The sequence below is a fragment of the Trachypithecus francoisi genome, unplaced genomic scaffold (assembly GCF_009764315.1).
Source record: "Trachypithecus francoisi isolate TF-2019V2 unplaced genomic scaffold, Tfra_2.0 Lachesis_group11, whole genome shotgun sequence".
Taxonomy (NCBI): domain Eukaryota; kingdom Metazoa; phylum Chordata; class Mammalia; order Primates; family Cercopithecidae; genus Trachypithecus; species Trachypithecus francoisi.
The window spans coordinates 126,008,645-126,032,323 of NW_022681456.1; the positions used below are offsets into that span (position 1 = coordinate 126,008,645).

The following is a 23,679-nucleotide window of genomic DNA, read 5'->3' on the forward strand; positions in this document are numbered from 1 at the left end:
AAATGGCATACTTGACTTGTGCTGCTTCATTTTGGGGGTCCATGGTATTAATGAACTTGTTTTACTTCTGGGCATCTTGGAGTTGCAGATTCCATCATGCAGAATGGCCTTTTGGAGGTTTTCCCTCCCATCCCCCTGCCCAGGTAGCTGAACTGTCCTGGGGAGATGGCACTCCTTTTGCCCTCTGGGGATGGAGCTTCCATAATCTATGCCCTCAACCCTCTTTAACCCTCCTAGTGTCTCATGGGAGAGCTCTTATAAAACGGACCCCTCCTCCTCCCTCTAGCAGCCCTTCCTTCTGTTCTGCGGTCCCTTGTGCACCTACGCCCTCCTTTTCTCCCTTTTGTCCTGTTTAACCTAGGGGAAGGTGAGGACAGCTGGTCTCCACCTACTGTGAAGACCGGTGTAGGGGGATCCGCCGTCCAGGGGCTCGCCCCCCACTCCTGTCCCAGGGCTGACGCCTGGACAGTGGATGACCCTTTAGGGCCGCGGGAAGGAGGCTTTGCTGGCAGGATTGGAAACTAATCAGCCAGACAGTTCATGAGATAATCCGGCTGAATTTTTACACTTGAAGCAGGTTGGGCGTCGCCCCGGGCTTGGGGGAGCAGGGAGCGATTACTGTCTCGCCTCTCAGCCCCGCGGACCCGAGTGTATCCTGGACTCAACCCAGCTGTGGGGTCGCGCTCCTTTCTCGACGCCCCGCTAGCAGGGCCCGGGCGCCCAGGGCGTAGCGGGGAGAGCTGGGAGGGATGGGGGAGGAGGCGGCGGCAGCCGGCGAGGGGCGGACGCGCCGGGACGGAGCTGAGCGCGATGGAATTAGCCCCGCGGCGGCATAAGCCTGTCCAGAAGCGTGCGGCCGCGGGCCGGCCGGGTCTGCGTCCACACCATGGCTGCTCCCGGGCCGCGCGGTGAGTCTCCTGGCTGGATCCTGGTCCTGGTTTCTGACAGATGCTAGGAGGGAGGGAGTGAAGGAGGTGGCATCCGAACTCCCACCCTTCGGGATTAGTGACCCCCAAGGGAGCCTGGGCAGGGTGGTGTGGGAAGTTGACCCCGTTTTCCCAGGATAGGGACTCTGAGGGACGTCTATGTAATTTCTGAGACTTTTTTTTTTTTTTTTAAATCAGAGGCAAGGTAGGACAACAGAGGTGAGGGGCGGCCGCTTCTCTGTGATTGGTTACCAGTCCCCACCTCTGTGATGTTGCCTCTCCTTGTTACAAGTTCTGGGGACGCTTAGCCTACAGCATCTGTGCGTGAGTAAAAAATAAGTAAGCAAGCAGCCGAAGTGGGTTTAACTGGGCAACAGTCCTCTGAGAACAGAACAAATTTGACTGGCATCCCTGGAGTGGCCTCTCAGTTTCAGAAGTGTCTTCCGGTATCTTACCCCAAACCGGGATTCCAAGATCAGCCATTTACACCCCAGGCTGCAGGGAAACAGCTATACCTTCCCCAGGGAGTTTTCTTAGAAGAAAAGCAAATTGAGGTGGAGTATGGAGAAGGAAGACGTTATTTTACTGCTTTTGGGCAGGACTGACTTTGCCTGGGACGGGAACTTTGTCGGGTGTTTCTGGTAATTCTTGAGAGAGGCATGAAGAGGGAGGTGCTCGCTCCTTTGGCATGAACAATAACCAAGTGGACTGGGAGGTGGTGTCAGTCGCAGTCCTGATACTTTGTGAGCAGACGTGGAGAAACACCACCCCGGGACCATGTGGAACCTCGTCTGGGACAGAAGGTCCCACTGAGCAAGGTCAGATCTCAGCCCAAAGGCAGGTGGCAGGTAGAGGGAGGATCTTAGACAAGGTAAAGGTGCTTCCAGAGGACTGTGGTCCTCTTGACCCTCCACCTGCCTGGCTTTTGTCCTTGGGACCTGGCATCAGAGCCCCTGCCCAGTCGCTCTGTCACCCTGGCTCAGCTGCTGGGCATCCAGGGCTCATTTGCTCCTCTCAGTGTGTCTTGAAGTGCACCCGTCATTTCCCGAGCCAAGCACCTGATTCTTTCCTTTCCAGCAACTGCTTCTGCTCTCTGAGTTGCTGCTATGTGGTTACCAGAGCCACTCTGCTGGTTGATTGTAGAGGCTGTGTGAGGGGTAAAGGTGGGATCCAAACACACACCTCAAGTTCTAGTCCGGTTTCCAGGTGTGCCATCTTTTCATCTTCCTTTGTGGGGCAAGGCTGCAGGGTGAGAGGCTTTTGGGCCTACTGTGGAGTGTGTCTATAATTTTCTGTAACAAAGACCTAATTTTCTGGAAAGCTACCCGCTCTGTGGGCCCTTTCTGTGGGCTGAGAGAAGCCCGTCCCACCCTATGCATGACATCACTAGAACACGTGCATAGCAGGTATTTGGCTGCTAGGGAGGGCGTCATTGCCTCTAGTACACAATAGAATCCATCTATTTGTTTAAAATTTGTTTTAAAAATTTCAATAGTTTTTAGGGTACAGGGTTTTGTTTTTGGTTACATGGATAAGTTCTTTGGTGGTGAATTCTGAGATTTTAATGCACCCGTCACCCGAGCAGTGTACTTTGTACCCAGTATGTCATCTTTTATCCCTTACCCCTTCTCCCAACCTTACCCACTGAGTCCCCAAAGTCCATGATATCATTCTTATGTCTTTGCATCCTCATAGCTTAGCTCCCACTTCTGAGTGAGAACATATGATATTTAGTTACCCATTCCTGAGTTACTTCACTTAGAATAATGGCCTCTAGCTCCATCCAATTTGCTGCAAAAGACTTATTTTGTTTCTTTTCATGGCTGAGTAGTATTCCATACACACACACACACACACACACACACACACAAACCCACACACCCCACATTTTCTGTATCCACTCGTTGGTTAATGGGCACTTAAGTTGGTTTCCTATCTTTGCAATTGTGAATTGAGCTGCTATAAACATACATGTGTGTGTGTCTTTTTTATATAATGACTTCATTTTCTTTGGGTAGATACCCAGTAGTGGGATTGCTGGATCTAGTGGTAGTTCTACTTTTAGTTCTTTAAGGACTCTCCATACTGTTTTCCATAGTGGTTGTACTAGTTTACATTCTCACCAGCAGTGTAAACGTGTTCCCTTTTCATCACATCCATGCCAGCATCTATTGAAATTTTTGACTTTTTAGTTACAGCCATTCTTGCAGGAGTAAGGTGGGGTATCTCATTGTGGTTTTAATTTGCATTTCCATGATTATTAGTGATGCTGAACATTTTTTCATGTTTGTTGGCTGTTTATATATCTTCTTTGGAGAAATGTCTATTCTCCATAACTAAGTAAGTGGTTAGCGAAGGCCTCTCTTAGGAGATGAATTTGAACAGAGATTGCATTAAATGAAGGAACAAGCCTTGCAGATATCTAGAGAATTATCTAGCAAAGGAAGTAAAGGCAAAAGAACCCATGGCAAGGAGATGCTTGGGCTGTGGAGGAATAGTGTGGGGAAGCTAAGGGCTACAGCAGAGGGATCAAGAGGGAGAGAGGTAAGAGCCAGCCAGGTCGTGTGGGGTCTTGTGGCTCAGGCCATGTGCTCCTGGCATTCAAAGGGAAACTGAAGACAGTAAGTAACATGGCTCTCAGTATCTAATAAAAGGAGACTGGTTTATCTACACTAAAATATCATGAGTTCATGGTGATATTGATGTAAGACATTGCCCAACATAATGAGCTGTATTTTTGTTAGTAGGTTTTTAAAATGAGTATTATTTATCACGTGGGCATTTATCGTATTAGTTTTAGTTTTAAAAGAGGGATGTTTTTGCTTTAGTCTTTTCTGGTCCATTCTACCCCATTACACTTTAAAAAATGCTATTTGAAAACCATGAAATTTATATCATAACTAATTAGTAAGTTAAACCTGTAATCCTAAGAGTAGTGACTTAGTCATAGGGAACTCTCAATGGCTAATAGTGCATTTGGAGCAGTGACTCTGAGTCTCTCTTTCCTTCCCTGTGTAAGAAAGGGGTTCGCGGCACTCCCTCAGGAAGAGCTCTTAGGAAGAGTTCTTCATCGCATTTCCGTTTGTTATCCTTTCCTTCAGCCTGCAGAACATCCTGTAGCATTGCTGGAGGTGCAGTTCTGCTGGTGACATTCTCTCAGCTTGTGTTTTTATGAAAAATGTCTTTATTTCATCCTTATTTTTGAAGGATACTTCATTGGATACAGACGAATGATTTGACATCTTTTTTTCCACCCCCAGCCGCAGCCCTCTGGGTATCACTCTTTTGGTCGCCATTGTTTTGATGAGAAGCTAGCCTAAATTCATATTTAAATATCCTTCATTATCTTATTAATGTATAATCTCTTTTTAATCTGGTAGCGTTCGGGATTTGATATTCAGTTTTGGTTTTCAGTATTTTGACTCTGATATACCTAGGTGTGGTTTTTTTTGTTTTGTTTTTTTAACTTGAGTTTGCTGGACTTAAATGTGTTGTTACAAATTATTGTATTTTATCAGATTTTGAGATGACTTCAGCCACTATTTATTCAACTATTTTTATTTTTATGTTTTTTCTTCTTCAACTATTTTTTTTGATCTCCTTTTGTTCTTTTTGTGGAACTCCAGTCACATGAATGTTAGACTCTTTGGTATTGCCCCACTAGTTTCTGAGGTGCTGTTAAATTTTTCCAATCTTTAGTTCTCTGCTGTCTAGATTTGATTACTTTTATTGGATCCATCTTTAACTTCACTAATCCTTTCTCTGCTATCTCCAGTTTGCTGTTAATCCCACCCGATGGATTTTTCTTTCTCATAATTGTAATTTTTAATTCTAGGAATTCCATTGAAAAACAGCTTTATTGAGATACAATTCACATACCATAAAATTTACCCTTTAAAGTTGTCCAGTTCAGTGGCTGTTGGTATATTCACAGAGTTATGCAACCATCACCACAATCTAGTTTAAAGCATTTGCATCATCCTAAAGAGAAAGTTCACGCTCAATGGCGGTCACTCATTTTTCCTCCCTCCACCAGCCCTTGGCAACCGCGAATCCACTTTCTGTCTGTCTGGATTTGCCTATTCTATACATCTTATGTAAATGAAACCATGCAATATGTGACGTTTTGTGTCTGCGTTCTTTCACTTAGCATAATGCTTTCGAGGTTAAGGTGTATTGTTACATGTATTGGTACTTCATTGTTTTTTACAGCTGAAGCGTATTTCCTTGGGTGGAGAGGCTACATTTTGTTTATCCATTTGCCAGTCCACGGGCATTCGTGTGTCCTAGTTTTGGTTACTATAAATGATACTGCTATGAACTTTCAAGTACAAGGTTTTGTGTGTATATGTTTTTTAGTTCTCTTGGGCACATACCTAGGAGAGGAATTCCTGGGTCATATGTTTAACTTGGATTGCCAGACTATTTTCCAAAGTGGCTGTACCACCTACATTCTCACCAGCAATTTATGAGGGTTCTGATTTCTCCACAAACTCACCAGCAGTTGTTATTACTCATCTTTTTATTATAGCCATCCTCATGGATGTGAAGTAGTATGTTATTGTGGTTTTGCATGAACACAGGAGCAAGACAAGCCTGTCACTGGAGAAGGAAGAGCTCCTCTGCCTGCAACCTCCTGAGCATGCTTAGGCTTCCTGGTCTTAGAAGTGTGTGCCTCGATGATGGGGAGGACCTTCCACTTGGATGGCTTCTGTGTGGCTCTTCGACTTCTAAAACATACGTTAGAGAACTGATGATAATACCAGTTTAAGAATCAGAGGGTGCAAGAATGGGTTCTACACCATCTATCTAAATTCAAATGCTCAATGTTGCTAAATGTAGTTAACTTGTGCGTAAATGATTTGATCCAGTTTATAGGTGTACTTGGAGGCATGCCCACCTCCCATATCAATTGGAAGGCAAGCATCTTTCTCTAAATTGACATCGATATGTGGCATTCCAGAAGGAGCCTCAAGAAGCAACAGAATCTGTTGGCCAACTACTGTCACACAAGCTCTCCATCCATCCATCCATCCATCCATCCATCTATCCATCCATTTAAAAACCATTTAATAAGCGTTTACCATGTCCCTGCCTTGTCCTGGGTGCTGAAGTAGATCTCAGAGCCTACTTGGGGAGACAAATGTGGAAATCGGTAACTCTTAACACAATACAAGGTGTGAATATGCCACCCCAAGCTTTTCATTTTCGGTAGGCCTCTGTGACAAAGACGAATAGCTGCTTACCAAAATCCATGTTCTCCTTCCTGAACACATGGCTCGACCTTATTTCCTAGCCTCCCTTACAATTAGTTATGACACTGAATTTTAGTCAAAGGAATCTGAACAGTGACATGTGCTGCTTCTGGCCCTGGCCCCTGGAAGCCTTTTATGCCTGTTCCTCCATGCGCTTTCTACCTTTCAGAAAACAGGAATGGCAACTTCCAGGGCCTTGTTGGAAGTCGTAGTTAAAGTTGGCAGAGGCTCCATCACCCTGGGTTCCTAAAAAGCAATGGTGCAAAAGAGCCATCCCACCAAATTGTTTACCCACCTGAACTATTACTTTAGCAATAAATGAACTGTTATGTCTTATTCTTGTGTGTGTGTGTGTGTGTGTTTGTCTGTGTTATATCAGCTAGCTGGACATTACTCTGACTCATATAGTATCCTTCACCATTGGTGTAGATAATAATAAATTACTTGTAAGAGCATTAACCCAGTCTGCTGAGAGACTGTTCATGTCGAATCTCCATACTTCTAAGCCCTGCTCAGCAGCCTTTCCCAAATTGCCACCAACCTGACAGATTTCACCCACCTTGCACTTCTGCATACCACAGGTGGGGAGAGATACTCAAAGGCAGGGATGGAGGATGGATCTAACTCATCTTTGATCCTTAGTGCAGCCTGACACATGGTAGGTGCTCAATGAACGGGTGTTTCATTGAGTAGGTGCTCAAATTGAAATGTTGAGGAGCAAAAAGAAACTTCTAGGCAAAGTCATCTCTTCTATGCTTTGTGGTGGATTATGTTGAATCAAGTATTCTCGAGGAAACAAAGGTTTTTTTTGTTTTTTTGTTTTTGACCGAGTCTCTCTCTCTTACCAGGCTGGAGTGCAGTGGCGCCATCTTGGCTCACTGCGACTCCACCTCCCGGGTTCAAGCGATTTTCCTGCCTCAGCCTGCCAGGTAGCTGGGACTACAGGTGCACCACACCCAGCTAAGTTTTGTATTTTTAGAAGAGGCAGGGTTTTAATGTGTTGGCCAGGATGGTCTCGATTTCTTGACCTCATCATCTGCCTGCCTCTGCCTCCCAAAGTGCTGGGACTACAGGCATGAGCCACCTCACCCGGCCACAAAGTTTTTTTTTTGTTTTGTTTTGTTTGTTTTTTTTTTAAGTATTGGCCTTGGTTACAGATGCTTCCGTGGCCTACCTCAGGACAAGAAAAAAGGTTGGGATCTTAGCTTATCTTGCTTTTTTCTTTTTGAGACAGAGTTTTGCTCTTGTTGCCCTGGTTGGAGTGCAGTGGTGCAATCTTGGCTCACTGCAACCTCCGCCTCCTGGGTTCAAGCGATTCTCCTGTCTCAGCCTCCTGAGTAGCTGGGATTGCAGGTGCCTGCCACCACGCCCAGCTAATTTTTGTATTTTTTTGAAGTAGAGACGGGGTTTCATGACGTTGGCCAGGCTGGTCTCGAACTCCTGACCTCAGGTGATACATTTGCTTCGATCTCTCAAAGTGCTGGGATTACAGGCATGAGACGCCGTGCCTGGCCCTTAGCTTATCTTAAGTAAATAGGCTGGGTGCAGTGGCTCATGCCTATAATCACAGCACTTTGGGAGGCCGAAGCAGGCGGATCATCTAAGGTCAGGAGTTCGAGACCAGCCTAGCCAACCATAGCCAACATGGTGAAGCCCCATCACTACTAAAAATACAAAGCCAGGCATGTAGCTGTAATCCCAGTTACTCAGGAGGCCGAGACAGGAGAATCACTTGAATCTGGGAGGCAGAGGTTGCAGTGAGCCGAGATTGCGCCACTGCACTCCAGCCTGGGCAAGAGAATGAAACTCCATCTCAAAATAAATAATATAATTACTTTCTTTTTTAAAGTATGGGGGTCACTTTTGAATTAACATCAAAGAGTCCCGTTATTTTTGGCCCTTGCCAATCGTCTCCATTTGAAACTTTGCTAACAGGAACTTTTGATTACATACCTGACTGTCATGAACCTCTGCTTCCAGAAATAATGGAGTAACTGGTCCTGGGATAGACACTGTTATAATACTGGAAAAATCCGTAAATCAGTTATTTTCAGGCACTGAACAAGCACCAGCACAGAAGTACAATCCCTGAGAGAACAGAAACTTAGCCCTCTGAGTGCAGGCTATTTACTGGGGTTCAGGGATCTGGAGTCCACGTGGAGGAAAGGATCCCACTGAACTGAGAAGACAGAAAAATTTGGAGCAGCAAAATGGAAATGATGGGGAAGAACACAGGAGGAATGTGTATGAAAGGTGGTGCCCAGAGGGCTCTTTGGGGACCCTCCCTTTGTCCTTGGCTAAGAGTGAAGCTTCACATGGACAGGGTGAGGCATATGAATTTTGCCAGAGAGACGCTGCTGCAGCCTTGAGATCAGAACAGAAATGGTAGAGGTCGAACGGTACTGGGAGATGTTGCAAGTCCATCCCAGCCAGAGGGGCAAGACCTCATGACCATGTCCTGGCACACATGTCCTAACACACCAGGCATGTAGCTGAGACCTCCAGGGGCTTCGTTTTAGGAGTAAGAACCATGCGGTAGAGAAAAATTTACTCTGGATGGTCCCTGAAGAACACTGAGGCCAAGCTGGAAAAGATCAATAGGGAAGACGAGTTTAGAGGCTGAACCCTTCCAGATTAGAGCCTCTTGAGAAATACCTTGGATTTTCCACGACATACCCTAATAACAACAACAAACTCCTATATAAGCTCAAAGTGATCAGCCCATAGTTGAACTTTTTGCTAGAAAATAAGAAAAAATTCTAACCCCCTTGATAGAAATGTTTTATCACTCACAATGTCCAGTATACCATAAAACTTACTAGACATGCAAAGAAATAGAGATAAGTGATCCATGAAAAAGAGACAAAGGAAACAGAAAAGGCAGCCAATGAAGTGGAAGGAAATATTTGACAACCATATATCAGATAAGAAGTTAATATTCACGGTATGTAAGGAACTCACACAACTTAATAGCAAAAATACAAATAACGCAATTAAAAAATAGGCAAATGAACTGAATAGGTATTTCTCCAAAGAAGACATAAAAATGGCCAACAGATACATGAAAAGGTGCTCGACATCACCAGTCATTAGGGAAATGCAAATGAAAACTACAGTGAGATGTCATCGCATACCTGTTAGGATAGCTATTATAAAAATGACGAGATAACTTTTGAAAAGAATGTGGAGGAAAAGGAGCCGTTATACACTGTTGGTGCGAATGTAGTTTCTTGCAGTCTTCGTGGAAAACAGTTGGAAATTGCTAAAATAAAAAAATGGAACCACCATATGACCCAGAAATTCCTCTTCTGGGTGTATGCTGGAGGCAGTAAAATCACTACCTGGTAAAGATATCTGCACTGCCGTGTTCATTGAAACATTATTCGCAGTGGTCAAGATACAGAAACCTAAGTGCCCAATACTTTATGGTACAGAATTCTAGAGCTTTGATTATGTTGCATCCAAGTAAATATTCTGTAAAAATAAAATTCTATAAAAATTCTGGAGCTTTGATTGTGTTGAATTCAACTACAGAGTCATATACAAAGAATGAAGTTGGACTCTCCTCACATAAAAATTAAAGTGAATCGTAGATGTAAATGTAATAGTTAAATCGATAAAACTAGAAGACAACATAGAAGTAAATCTTTGCAACCTTGGTCTAGGTGATGTTTTCTTAATGTTACACCAAAACCACAAGCATAAGAGCGATCTGCGTTTGGCTAGGCCACAGTAGCCTGGTGGAAGAGAACTTACGAGAAAATAAAAAATATATTAAGTTTTTCACCCACTAGTTATTATGATATTTCCAGTCACCCTTAAAGTCTGACCCAGTAATGATGGGAGTCCCTAGGGGTGTCTCCAGTGCATTCATGAACAATTCTCTCAACTTTTACATGGTATTACCATAGTGGTGGATGTTTACTGTTGAACCTCCTTTTCCCACACAGTAAGAAGGCACTTGGCTGCCCTCAAAGATTATTATGTGCCAGGCCATATGCTTGGGGCTTAGGGTACAGTGGTGAACAAGATAGGTACTATGCTATACCTGTCCTTAAGCAGTGTGCAACTAGCCGATTAAGCTCACTGTCTATACAATATGAATTTACTCATACCAGTTAAGCTATGACAGAGGCATTTTCTGAACACTTTTCTACAGATTTTAAGTAAAGATATTTGGGATATTTTATAAAATTCTCAGGATTGTTCCTATCCCTCATGTCTGCTGTATCCTTCTATAACGCCCAGCATCTCACCCAATTCCAAAGACTTTAGTAGCCTGAGAGTGGGAGCTATGATTGGAAGAGTTGTTTTAGGCTTTAACCTCAGTCCGAGTCCATTTTGGGTAGAAGAAACCTGTTTCTTCTTTGGAAAGATGAGAATAAGAAAGATATCATTAATCTTGGTTACACCCAGGAAGAAGAGATGGGAGGTGTTTATGGGTGGTGGAGAGTGATGAGGGACACGGAGGGAACCCATTGGATATACCCAGGATGTCAATGGAAAAGCAAACAGAGCAAATCTGTTGCACAACAGGTTATAATTAGTGAGGGAACAGACCAGTTTTGACCAATTTTATGTTGTATACTGGCTACTTCCTCATGATATATAAGGAGGGGCATTTATACCTTAATCTCATCAGCCACACTCCAAACCACAGTGTAGGATGGGCTGCCAATGAGTAGGTTTCATTTAGGCAACTCGTCCAAGTCCCAATTTGTAAATTTTGTCATTGAGAGAAGTACCTCCTGAAATGAATTTATTTGATTACATTCTCAATCAGATAATTCTCTCTTATTCTCTTGGTCTTAACTGTTAAGAGCTTGAGTCTGATCGTTGACTATAAATACTATTTGTAAAAAGGCCTTTTTAAAGGGTGAGGAATGTGAAGAATGTCCAGTCAGGAAGGGATTTACCAAGTAATGTTGGCCATTCATCTTCCTTTTGCACAGCATTGCTTAGTGGTGAAAAGTGTGGACTGAGTGTGCTGCTGGTCTTGGACAACTTACCTGGCCTCTCTGCTTCAGTTGCTTCATCAGAAAATGGTAACAACAATGGTACCTACCTCAGGGTTATCGTGAAGATTACATCAAGTGATACATGTAAAGCGTTTAAAACAGGGTCTGGCACATGTAAGGTGTTGGTGGTTAGTGTTGTAGTTGTTATTAGCAGGGCAGTTCTATGTTCAGTTCAGCACAGGGGAATCCATCCTGATTCAAAATTCACTCATAAGAAAGGATTCCTCAATTCCCTACATCGTTACCTCCAAAAGCTTTTAGAGCTCTTACTGCATCCAGAGTCCTGTGCTAGGAATACAAAGATACAAAAGGCAAATCTTCTGAACTTCTAGAGGACTTCCTTTAGTGGTTAGGGAAGGCTTGGTATAGGAGTAGAACTTTAACTGGGTATGACTTAGATTAGTGGAGAGGACATGCCAAACAGAAGTAACTGCATAGGTGGAGGCGCAAAGTGAGCATCGGTCTGGGGACAGGTTTGACTAAAGAAGAGTGTTCTTGTCTGATGAAAGGATTTGGCAGCAGAGACATGCATCTAGAGGTTTCGAGGTCTTCTGTGGGGTAGAGTCCTTCTGTTCCAAGTTCTCTTCTCACCCTACAGATGAAGTAGGGTTTGATAATTATCCTGTGCATTTTTCATAGCTCATGTACTTCCAAGGAGTGTTAATCTTTTCTCTTACTGTATCATCACACACACTTTATGAGGAAAAGATATAATAATGACCCCCCTTTCCCCAATCATGGAAGTAAAAACTAAGCTCAGAGAAAGGGCTTGTCTTGGGGCAGGGTGCTGGTGGTGAGGCCTTCCTCTGACAACATCACATGGGTCCTCGTGGCCTGCACCTCCTCCCAATCCTGCACCACCCAGCTTGTGGAACCTTACTCGTGTCTAGGTTGGAAGGAAATTAGCTTTGCTAGTAGTATCTGAATATTCTGGTCTTACACGTTGATGAGCAGCTTTTTGAAACAAGAATGGATTGCTTTGGATTTTCTGGGTCCCTAAGGACCAAAATAGTAGGTGGCCCAGCTGGGCACGGTGGCTCACGCCTATAATCCGAGCACTTGGGGAGACTGAAGCGGGCAGATCACGAGGTCAGGTGATTGGGACCATCCTGGCTAACACGGTGAAACCCTGTCTCTACTAAAAAAAAAAAAAAAAAGCCGAGCGTTGTGGTGGGTGCCTGTAGTCCCAGCTACTCGGAAGGCTGAGGCAGGAGAATGGCATGAAGCCAGGAGGCGAAGCTTGCAGTAAGCAGAGATCTCGCCACCGCACTCCAGCCTGGGCGACAGAGCGAGACTGTCTCAAAAAAAAAAAAAAAAAAAATAGGTGGCCCACAACTAGTCCAGGCAGAGGGAAGAATGCATGTAGGATGCTGGGCTGGGGAGCATGGTGTGCTAGAGCAGAGCTGTATGGGGGACCCCAGGGAGCCAGCAGGAGAGAGGGGGTGGAGACTGGTGGGGCAGTATGCAGGGTCCCAGCCTGAAAGCCATGGGAGCCCCATAAGTTTCTACTCTTGAAGGTGTCATGGCCAGATGGATGTTTTGTAAGGACCCCTGGCTGCCTCGTGGGGAACAGGGACAGGGAGCAGGGAGACCTGTTAGGAGGGCATCACCGTCCTCCAGGTGAAGGAGACTGAGAGCTGGCAGTAGGGGGGGACCAGGGTGGGACTATACAGGGGTGAAGAACAGAGGGGTTTGGCAGATATTTCAGGGGTAAAGTTTATAGGATTGATATCAAATTGGATATGGGTCATGAGGAGGAATGGCTATCAAGACTGCTTCTAGATTTCTGGCACGTCGACTGAATGTTTGGTGGAGCATTTGCAGGAGGAGGAAATGCTGAAAAAGAATCCTGTTTTGAAGATCATACGTTTGGATTTGGACATGTTGACTTTGAGGCGCTGGGAAACATCCAAGTGTAGACGCTGAGCAGGCAGGGGAATGTGTGGACCTGGTGCCTACAGATGTCGTCAGCATTAGGTGACAATGAAGGTCTCTGGAGTGATTGAGAGTGCCCAGGGAGAGAGCTGGCACGTGGAGACAGGCTCAGGCCCCAGCCTTGGGAACATCCATCTCCTCAATCCAGACATGGGTAAGCCATGCCCCCACCCTCATGGCACTGCGGTCACGAACACCCAAGGATCTGTTGTTCAAGGCAGCGTGGAAGGAGAGCCAAGGCAACGGTGAAGGAAGGAAAGATTCTTCCCAAATGGGTGACATGTTTCACAGGCTGTGTACGATGGCCTTTCCTTCTCATTGACCTCGTTCACCTGGTCTAAGCTTCTTAGGGAGTTCCCGAGGTGTGTGCTTACCTGCCCCGCCCTTCCTAAGGGCAGGCATCACTCACGTTCCCCTTGGCCTTCCTCTCACGTCTGAAGCTGCCTCCCTTGTGTCTTTATTGCCTGGAGTGCCTCTCCCGAGCTGGGACGGCTGGGATGGCTGAACCGTGTGCTGTGCTCTAATCCCTTGTGGGGAGAGGGAGGGAAGGGAAGCAGAGTCTCCAGGCAGCCAGATCTGTGTGTCAGAGAGCAAGCTGGGGGAGCAACCGCGATGGCTAGTGAGGGCCCTGAATGTCAGCCTCAAACTCCGGGTGGCACCTTTAGGGGATGGTGGTTCCTGGACAGCAGCTGGACCAAAGCTTTGTATTGCCCTTGAATCTGAGCTACTCTGAGCCACGGGTGCAAATCCGAATGTAGCTGCCAGAGCAGGGTGGCCCCTGAGTGAACATCATCTTTATCATTTCCCCCGTGACGTATCCAGTGGTCTTGAGCTTTTTAGACATGCATGTAGAGGTTTCGAGGTCTTCTCTGGGATAGTCCTTCGGTTCCAAGTTCTGTTCTCAGGCACTTGGGGGCACAGGTATGCAGAAAGGCACAAGGGAAGTGGAAGGAGGCAAGATGGAGCACAAGGGAGGAAGCCCCTGTTTTAGAGCCCTGAGCCTGAGCCCCATCACGTGTAAACCAAAAACTATCTGAGACAGGCCTCAATCAATTTAGTTTATTTTGCCAGCTTTAAGGATGTGTTTGGGAGAGAGGTCTGTGTCTTTCTCCAAAGACCATTTTGAGGGCTTCAGTGTTTAATGGGGAAAAGCAGGCTGCGGGGGAAAGGAGTCTGTGGGAATCTGCATGATGCAAGAGAAAAGGAGCAGTTAAGGAATTGTTGATGATGTATTCGTCTTGCGCTTTGGACAAGGTGAGTATAGAGTAGCTGCCTGTGGAGCTATCTAGCCTTTTATCTGCAGCTGTCTGTTCAGGAACAAAAGGAAAGGCAGTGTCTTGCCTGACTCAGCTTTCAGCTTAATATTTTCCTTTCAGCAGAATGATATGGGGTCCTGAGTTTTCATTTTCCTCCCACAACGCATGCCCACGCCTGCCCTTCTGTGCTGTCTCCCTAGGGAGCGCCTCCCCTGCCTCCCGGCCATTCAGAAGCTACCCTCCGGGACCCAGCTCCGGCTCAATTACCCCAGAAGCCGGCTTTGACTTCTTAGTCTTTCTGGTCTCCCACAGTGTGGACTAGAGCCCACAGTATAGAAAGGAATGATGAAAGCGTTCCTCTGCTGGCCACTACTGTGTTTCCTGCATGTCAGCTCTATCTTCATAAAGAGCTTGTGTTTCTCAAGTGCAGGGACCGAATATTCTAGGTCCCCTGAAACTGTGTTGGAGGGCTGAGCACCTAAGGGGCTGCTACGTAAGTTGGCAAAGGGCCAGGAGTTCTATTTCAACAGACCGGAAGAGTTGCCTTTTGTTCGTTCATTCACTGAGCAGGTGCTTAGGACTGAGTTGGAGGCATAAGGTGTTACTTCTGCTCACTTAGAGGTTAAAACGCAAACACTAACGATTCTAATCACAGCCTTTGATCACGTGCGCTCAGGCTAATCACCACCCTGGATGCTTTGCAGGCATTATCTCTTGTTCTCATTCTCACTGCAATCCTGCAAGTTTGAGATTCTCATTTTACAGCTAGAGAACAGGCACAAAGAGGTCCTAGAGCTGGCAAGTGGCAGAGCTGAGGTTTCAGCCTGGGCACTGGCTGTGCTGCTTTGCTAGGAAATGTTTCTCAGAGGAGAGAATAGATGGAGTCTGACCTGCCCTGAGACCTTGGCAACTCACCGGTTCCAGTGGGGTCTGTGCAAAGTGCAGCTGGAGTATCTGATCCTCAGTTCCCTCCAATTCTAACATGTGGTCATTCCATCACCTACTGGGGACCTTTCCCTTCAGGGGCGACACTGGATTTTTTCTGAAGTGGTCCTGCATTCCTGCTGAGAAGGGACTGCAGACCTCTGGGGCCTGGGTAGGGTCAGCAGGTGTGTGAGGGCCCGGAAAGGACACTGAAGGACAGTCCTTTGTTCCGTTGTTCTGAGGGCCCCCTTGGTCTGTCCTTGCTCTCTCCCCAAGGGAGATGGGGCCTGGCCAGGGTGCCGGCTGGTGCTGCTGCCACAGGAGAGGCCCAAAGCCTAAGCCTTTGGTATTAATTCAAGGTGTCTCTCCAGGCAGTGCCCCCCCACCGCCCCACCCTGGCTTGCTCGATGCTGCCCCTTTCTTGTCTGGGGATTATGAGAGATTGTGACAACCTTGATCCGAAGGAGCTCCTGCTGGTGGCTCCAGGCCGTGTGTGTGTGTGTGTGTGTGTGTGTGTGTATGTGTATGTGTGTGTGTATATGTGTATGTGTATATGTGTGTGTGTATGTGTGTGTATATGTGTATGTGTATATGTGTGTGTGTATGTGTGTGTATGTGTGTGTGTATATGTGTATGTGTATATGTGTGTGTATGTGTGTGTATATATGTGTGTGTATGTGTGTGTATATGTGTATGTGTATATGTGTGTGTGTATGTGTGTGTATGTATGTGTATATATGTGTGTGTGTATGGCTGAGTGTGTGTGTATGTGTGTATATGTATGAGTATGTGTATGTGTATGAGTGTGTATGTATGTACATAGTGTGTATGTATGTGTGTGTATGTGTGTGTACATGGTGTGTATATGTGTGTGTACATAGTGTGTATATGTGTGTGTATGTATGTGTGTGTGAGTGTATATATGTGTGAGTGTATGTGTATGTGTGTGTATATGTGTGTACATAGTGTGTATGTGTGTATGTATGTATATAGTGTGTATGTGTATGTATGTGTGTGTGAGTGTATATATGTGTGAGTGTGTATATGTGTGTGTGAGTGTATATGTGTGTACATAGTGTGTATATGTGTGTATGTATATAGTGTGTATATGTGTGTATGTGTGTGTGTGTGTGAGTGTGTACATGGTGTGTATATGTGTATGTGTGTGTATGTGTATATATGTGTGTGTGTACATAGTGTGTATATGTGTGTGTATGTATGTGAGTGTGTGAGTGTATATGTGTGTGTGTGTGTATGTGTGAGTGTGTGTGTGTGTATGTATTCTGGGGGCTGCACTTCCTTCTCCATGCTCCCTCCCCTGTGGCCAGTGTGAACCTGGGCTGTAGGAACTAACCAAGGAGGCAGCTGTGAAGCGAAATGGGCCATTTTCTCAGGGCTAGTGTGCACGCACTCAGTGCCTCAGTGTCTTGGATTTCCTTCATCTGAGGCTGTTTTGCCTCCCTTGTCTTTCCCTCTCACAGATATTCCCCTGCTCCCTGGCTCCCCACGCCGGCTGAGCCCTCAGGCAGGGACCAGAGGGGGCCAGGGCCCCAAACACGGACAACAGTATCTCCAGATGCCAGGTCCCCGGGCCCCAGGTCTGCAGGGCAGTTCCAGCAGAGATCCTGGCCAGCCCTGCGGCGGAGAGAGTGCCTGCAGCAGCTCTGTGAGTACTGGGCAGGGGTGGGGGCGGGGGACAGGCCGGCCCTGTTTGAGGCCCCCAAGGAGCCTCTGGACCAGGGCATCCTCCAGTTGGGAGCACATGTGTGAGTGAAAGAGAGAGGCCTAGGGTTTGGGTAGGGCCTTTTCTCTTCTGTCTCCAAGTCAGGCACACTTTCCCAGTGCCCTGTTCTGGTCAGAGGAGGGTCGGGAAAGGAGAAGCCATGGGAGGCCAGTTGATGCCGCCAGTTGGTCTGTAGACCCCCTGGCTTCCCTCCAGCAAGCCTGAGCCTTCTCTGCTATGGTGACTCTGAGTCTCTCCCTTGTGCCTGGAGCTTCATCTGGTTGCCCAGGTGACCTCTCAGGTGGCTGCAGAGGCAGCTGGGTTTCAAACCAGTAATAAACAGGGAAACACCCACGGGGAGAGGCCGGTCCCTCCCCTGCTTCCCCGTGTTCTCTCTCCTCCTCCTCTTTGCACCTCCCCACCTCTGGCGTGGAAGAGAGCAGCAGTCAGTTCCCTGCTGCTGTCTTTGACAGGGTCCTCACCAGTGGCTGGAGAGGAGGATGTGGGGCTGTGAATAGTGCCTGGTGAATTCCTGCGGGTGGGAGGGTAGGGGGCAGGCCAGGTGACTAGAAATTGGTCTTTGTTCCAATGGATCCAGAGAACCTGCCTGTGAGTATTCTGTGTTTAAATATGTAGTGTGTTTGCAGGCAGTGGTGCAGATCTGCAAGGAGGTGAGTGTGTGTGGGCCATGGTGCCTGTGGAAGGGGGTGTGTGTGTTAGAGGGCACTCGGGTAGATATGTGTGTACACAGGCCCCTTCACCTGTATGGTGCAGGCGTGCTGGTGCAGGGAGACAAGGGTAGAGATGGCTGTGTGTGCATTCGCAGGTGCTTGCGTGTGTGTGCAGGCGTGGGCGTGTGGCTCTGTGTGTGGAGGCAGGAGGTATGGTTGTGAGGGGTTTGCTGCTGCAGGTACAGTCTGTGTGTGAGTGTGAGTGTGTGCATGGATGTTGGAGCATGTGTGAAGGCACCAATGCCCAGACTGTCAACAGGTGGGTGGAGGGCTTTGCAAGCTGGCATGACAGATTAACTTAGGCTATTTGGTCCTTTTACTGGAGGCACTGGGGGCCTCTGGGCCTGAGGGGCTTGCTTCTGAGTCCACTTCCCTGAGCCCAGAGCATAGATCAGCCTCCTCTATCTCTCAGCCCTTACTCACCAGACCTTGCCCTGCCTCTTCTCTCTCTGGCCAGGTCATCAACAACTATCTGGATGCCAATGAGCCTGTGTCCTTGGAAGCCCGTCTTAGCCGCATGCACTTCCATGACAATCAGAGGAAGGTCGACTATGTGCTCGCCTACCACTACCGGAAACGCGGGATGCACCTGGCCCAAGGCTTCCCTGGCCACTCACTGGCTATCGTCTCCAATGGGGAGACAGGCAAGGAGCCTCATGCTGGGGGCCCAGGTGACATTGAGCTGGGGCCGCTCGATGCCCTGGAGGAGGAGAGGAAGGAGCAGCGGGAGGAATTTGAGCACAATCTGATGGAGGCTGGACTGGAGCTTGAGAAGGACTTGGAGGTGAGTCACGCAGGTGGCCAGGGACTTGGAGATGGAATGGCACCACAGAACCGGGCTCTTAGTGAGGAGTGCACCTGACAGAGGGCCTAGGCTTTATTCTGGCAGGTGGACTTTTTTTCTGCTGGAGAAACCAGAGTTTCTTTCTTTCTTCTTTTAAATTGTTTTTTGAGACAGAGTCTCAATCTGTCATCCAGGCTGGAGTGCAGTGGCGCGACCTCGGCTCACTGCAAGCTCTGCCTCCTGGGTTCCTGCTATTCTTCTAATTCAGCCTCCCGAGTAGCTGGGACTACAGGCGCCCGCCACCACACCCGGCTAATTTTTTGTATTTTTTTTTAAGTAGAGATGAGGTTTCACCGTATTAGTCAGGATGGTCTTGATCTCCTGACCTCGTGATCTGCCTGCCTCGGCCTCCCAAAGTGCTGGGATTACAGGCGTGAACCACGGTGCCCAGCCTGGAGAAACCAGATTTTCTTGCCCAAGGACTTTAGAAACAGTCTTGTATTGCTAGCAGTCCTGACTGGGGGATTCCAGGTAGTAGTGGTGGGGTGGTGGTGGTGTGCCAATCTGTTCTTTGGGAGTTGGGAGTTGGCCTAGTTAGACATTGAAGGCAAGAAATTTCTTCTTGACATTCTCAGGCCACATCTGGTGGCCTTCTCCATACGGTTTCCTTGGGAGGAAGACCTAGTTTCCTTTTTGAATTTTGGAATAAAATTTCTCTATATCAATCTCCTTCACTAAGGAATGAGCTTGTCTGAGGCCCCCTGAGGGAGCTGATTTGAGATGTATTTGGAAACTCAGTTGGGACACTGGACATATTTTATCAACCTATAAGCTACAGATACTCACACCTGTGGTCAGTGCAAGGGAATCTATGGAAATCTATTCATACACATATCCACCCATCCATCCATTCATCCATCCATCTGTCCACCCACCCATGCATCCACCCATGCATCCAACCGTCCATCCATCCATCCATCCATCCATCCATTTATCCACACCACACTGATCCTTTAAAAATGACCTTCCCTTGCCAGGTGCGGTGGCTCATGCCTGTAATCCCAGCACTTTGGGAGGCTGAGGTGGGTGGATCATGAGGTCAGGAGATCGAGACCATTCTGGCTAACATGGTGAAACCCTATCTCTACTAAAAATACAAAAAATTAGCCGGGCGTGGTGGCAGGTGCTTGTACTCCCAGCTACGTAGGAGAATGGTATGAACCCGGGAAGCAGAGCTTGCAGTGAGCTGAGATCGTGCCACTGCACTCCAGCCTGGGCAACAGAGCGAGACAATGACCTTCCCTTGCCATCTCCCCCAAACTCATTCTTACCCTTCCCACCTTCCCTACTCCCCTCCAGGTCATGGGCCTCATCTTGGGTGTGGGCTGGTCACCTTGACCTCAGGTCTTTGTGCTGTTGCCCTCTCTGCTTTGGGCACTCTTCCTCAGACCTGTGCATCACATTCCCTCTCTTCAGGTCTCTGCTCAAATGTCATCTTCTTCCAGACATCTTCTCTGACCATCCTAGCCAAAATACCCCCACCCCGTCCCTCTCTGTCCCTCGATCCTGCCTTACTTTTCTTCATCACACTTAGCATTGCTACCTGGAATAACAATGATGGATTTGTTTGTTTGTTTTTTTTATCTGTGCTCCCATTAGCTCCATAAAGGCAGAGATCTTGTTTGGTTCGCTGCATATCCCCAGCACCTAGGACAGACTCTGGCACATAGAGATGCTTAATAAGTGTCAGCTGAGTATATGAGTGACCTCCCTGAGCCTCAGGTCCCTTATCTGCAAAATAATAGGTGCCTTGCTGGATTATACTTAAACATGCCTCATCATTAGATGGGGTAATGAAAATGCCAGCAGAATGTCTGGTACATAATAGGTGCTTAATAAATGCTTATCATGATGATTTTAAAAGGTGCCATGCTGAGGCTTGAGGTGCAATTTCATCAGAAGTCTGCCTTATAAGATTTAAGTTGGCTGGGTGCAGTGGCTCATACCTGTAATCCAAGCACTCTGGGAGGCCGAGGTGGGAGGATCATGAGGTCAAGAGATCAAGACCAGCCTGGCCAATATGGTGAAACTCTGTCTCTATTAAAAATACAAAGAAATCAGCGTGCTTGCCTGTAGTCCCAGCTACTCAGGAGGCTGAGGCAGAAGAATCGCTTGAACCCAGGAGGCGGAGGTTGCAGTGAGCTGAGATCGTGCCACTGCACTCCTGCCTGGGTGACACAGGGAGACTCTGCCTCAAAAAAAAAAAAAAAAAAAGATTCAAGTTAATGCTCTCCTCAAACTGGAAGGGATCCCCAGAGGTCATACATCCTTTCCTTTCCCCTGTCCCCAGGCAGAATGGCATGTGGCCTGGCTCATGCCTCGTGGTGCTGGCCTGTGCTGCTTTGCCAGACCCTGAAGGCAGAAGACACTCTTCTGCTTTCCACCCATGTCAGAAGAGAGTGCTCTTTTAGGGATGCTTTCGGCTTCCTTGCTGTTGGAGTGCTGATTTTCACTTTTTGAAACCCAAAGCTCACTTGGCTCCAACTGGGATCTGCTAACATGGTGTCTCCAAGGTAAAGATGCATTCTGAGCTCCAGGAACTTACCAGTGTGGGAGCTGTAGTGCATACCTCTGTTGTTGGGTCTTAGGGAGCAGAGGCCAGGGCTTCACTCAGCTGCTCAGTTGGGAAGCAGTGCTCAAGAGGGTGAGCTCTTAAGGCCAGTTACATATGTTCACATTCCAGGCCTGACTTACTAGCTCATGACCTTGGGCAGGTTACCTTAGCCTTTTGGTAAAGCTTCCTGGTCTATAAAAAGGAAATAACAGGGTAGGGTGCAGTGGCTCACATCTGTAATCTCAGCATTCATCTCAGATGGTGAGGCGGGTGGATTGCTTGAGGTCAGGAGTTTGAGACCAGCCTGGCCAACACGGTGAAAACCTGTCTCTACTAAAAATACAAAAATTAGCTGGGTGTGGTGGTGTGCACCTGTAGTCGCAGCTACTCTGGAGGCTGAGGCAGGAGGATCACTTGAACCCTGGAGGTGGAGGTTGCAGTGAGCCGAGATCGCACCACTGTACTCTAGCCTGGGTGACAGAGCAAGACTCTGTCTCCAAAAAAAAAAAAAAAAAAAGAGAGAAGAGAATAATAATAGCAGTACCTTCTTCAATGGGTTATGATGAAGATGAAACAAGGTAACTAAATAACGTGCCTAGAACACTAACAATGAATATTACTGCTATTATTATTATTTACAGTTGCCAGGTTTAGCAAACAAAAATGCAGCATGCGTAGTTAAATTTGAATTTCAGTTCAACAATGAATACTTTTTTTTTCTTAGCGTGTACAATGAAATATTGGGGACATACACTAAACATTATTCACTGTGGATTTGAAATTAAAATGTTACGGTCCTGGCCACCCTTAATGCTACAATCAACACCACTGCCCGTCTCGACTGCCCCTGTCTCTCCAGCATGCTTCATTCTGGTTTCTGTCGGATGCTCCCTGCTTTGGAGGGCACAGAGATGGCTCTTGGGACTGACCAGTGTTAGACTGGGGTCCTGGGTTGTTGTTCCTGTGGTTCCTGTTCCTGTCCCAAACTCCTCCCTCCCAGCCCCCACCCATGTCTTCAAGGCCACTCAACACTTTTGCATGAGGCTACTCCGGGTGGCGCAGCCTCCCCCAGCATCCCTGTCGTCAGAGCCTCCACCTCTTATTGTGGCCTACTGTCTTGCAGTGTTGTCTCTGTCTTCCAAAAGGTGGTTATTATGATCAGTGTTGGAACCTCGAATGCAAAGGGTTGAGTTTACCCTACTTTTCAACCATGGCATATTACTGTCACTGGTCTGCACAAGAACTCTTGGGGTATCTATTTAAATCTCCCCCGACCCTGCTCTGCGTGCTACCTCGCAGGAGGTCATTCCAAGGCGTCACCATTCTGGAAAAGATACAGTGTTTGTTTTTTAATTAAAAAAAAAAAAAGACTTTATTGTGTAGAACAGTTTTAGACTTACAGAAAAATCGGAAGATTGTACAGCGTTTCCATAGACCCCATTCCCAGTTTCCTGTATTATTAACACCTTACATTAATAGGATACATTTGTTACAATTAATGAACTAATATTGGCACATTATCATTAACTAAGATTCACACTTTCTTCAGATTTCCTTACTGCTGCCTTTTTTTTTTTTTAACCTGCTGTGATCTTTTTTTCTTTCTCTCTCTCTGCCCCCCCTTTTCTTGATGAAGTTTTTGCTCTTGTTCCCCAGGCTGGAGTGCAATGGCGCCATCTTGGCTGTCTGCAACCTCCACCTCCCGGGTTCAAGCAATTCTCCTGCCTCAGCCTCCCGAGTAGCTGGGATTACAGGCGACTGCCTGTAATTTTTGTATATGTAGTAGAGATGGGGTTTCACCATGTGGACCAGGCTGGTCCTGAACTTCTGACCTCAGGTGATCCACCCGCCTCGGCCTCCCAAAGTGCCGGACAGGCGTGAGCCACCACGCCTGGCCGATTTTTCTATTCAGAGTTGTCGTTAGACTTCTCTTGGTGGTGACAGTTTCTCAGAACTGTATGCATTCTTAATGTACATAGAAGGTACTGTTTTATAGCCCATTCTGTTTTTTTACTTTTTTCTCTAGCACTTTATTTTTCAGATCCATTCACATTCTGCATGTACATTGACTCCATTATTTCATTTTTATTTATTTTTGAGACCAGGTCTCACACTGTCACCCAGGCTGGATTGTAGCAGTGTGATTTAGCTCACTGCAGCCTCAACTTCTAGGTGCCAGTGATCCTCCTGCCTCAGCCTCCTGAGTAGCTGGGACCACTGGTGTGTGCCACCATGCCCAGCTAATTTTTGCATTTTTTTGTAGAGACCGGGGGGGGGGGGGGGCTTCACCATGTTGCCCAGGCTGTTCTTGAACTCCTGACCTCAAGAGATTCATCCACCTCAGCCTCCCAAAGTGCTGGGATTAGAGGGATGAGCCACAGTGCCTGGCCGGACTCCATTATTTTTATGAATGAGCAGTTTGCAGTCACCACAGTGTACCTAGTCACTCCCCTCGTAATAATGACACTTAGGTTGCCTCCAATTGTGTGCCACTGCAAAAAAGGATCTAGAAT

The 23,679-nt window shown here is 47.0% G+C and overlaps 1 protein-coding gene across 1 annotated transcript in view; it reads left to right on the forward strand.

Annotated features, from left to right (window-relative positions):
• Nucleotides 1-810: 810 nt before the first annotated feature.
• ANO2 (anoctamin 2) overlaps nt 811-23,679 on the forward strand; it is a 378,662-nt gene continuing 355,793 nt past the window's right edge. Inside the window, exons 1-4 of the mRNA XM_033223504.1 lie at nt 811-908; nt 15,414-15,499; nt 16,661-16,980; nt 18,226-18,552. Of these exons, the coding sequence (XP_033079395.1) occupies nt 811-908; nt 15,414-15,499; nt 16,661-16,980; nt 18,226-18,552 (831 nt within the window). The remainder of the gene's footprint in view (nt 909-15,413; nt 15,500-16,660; nt 16,981-18,225; nt 18,553-23,679) is intronic.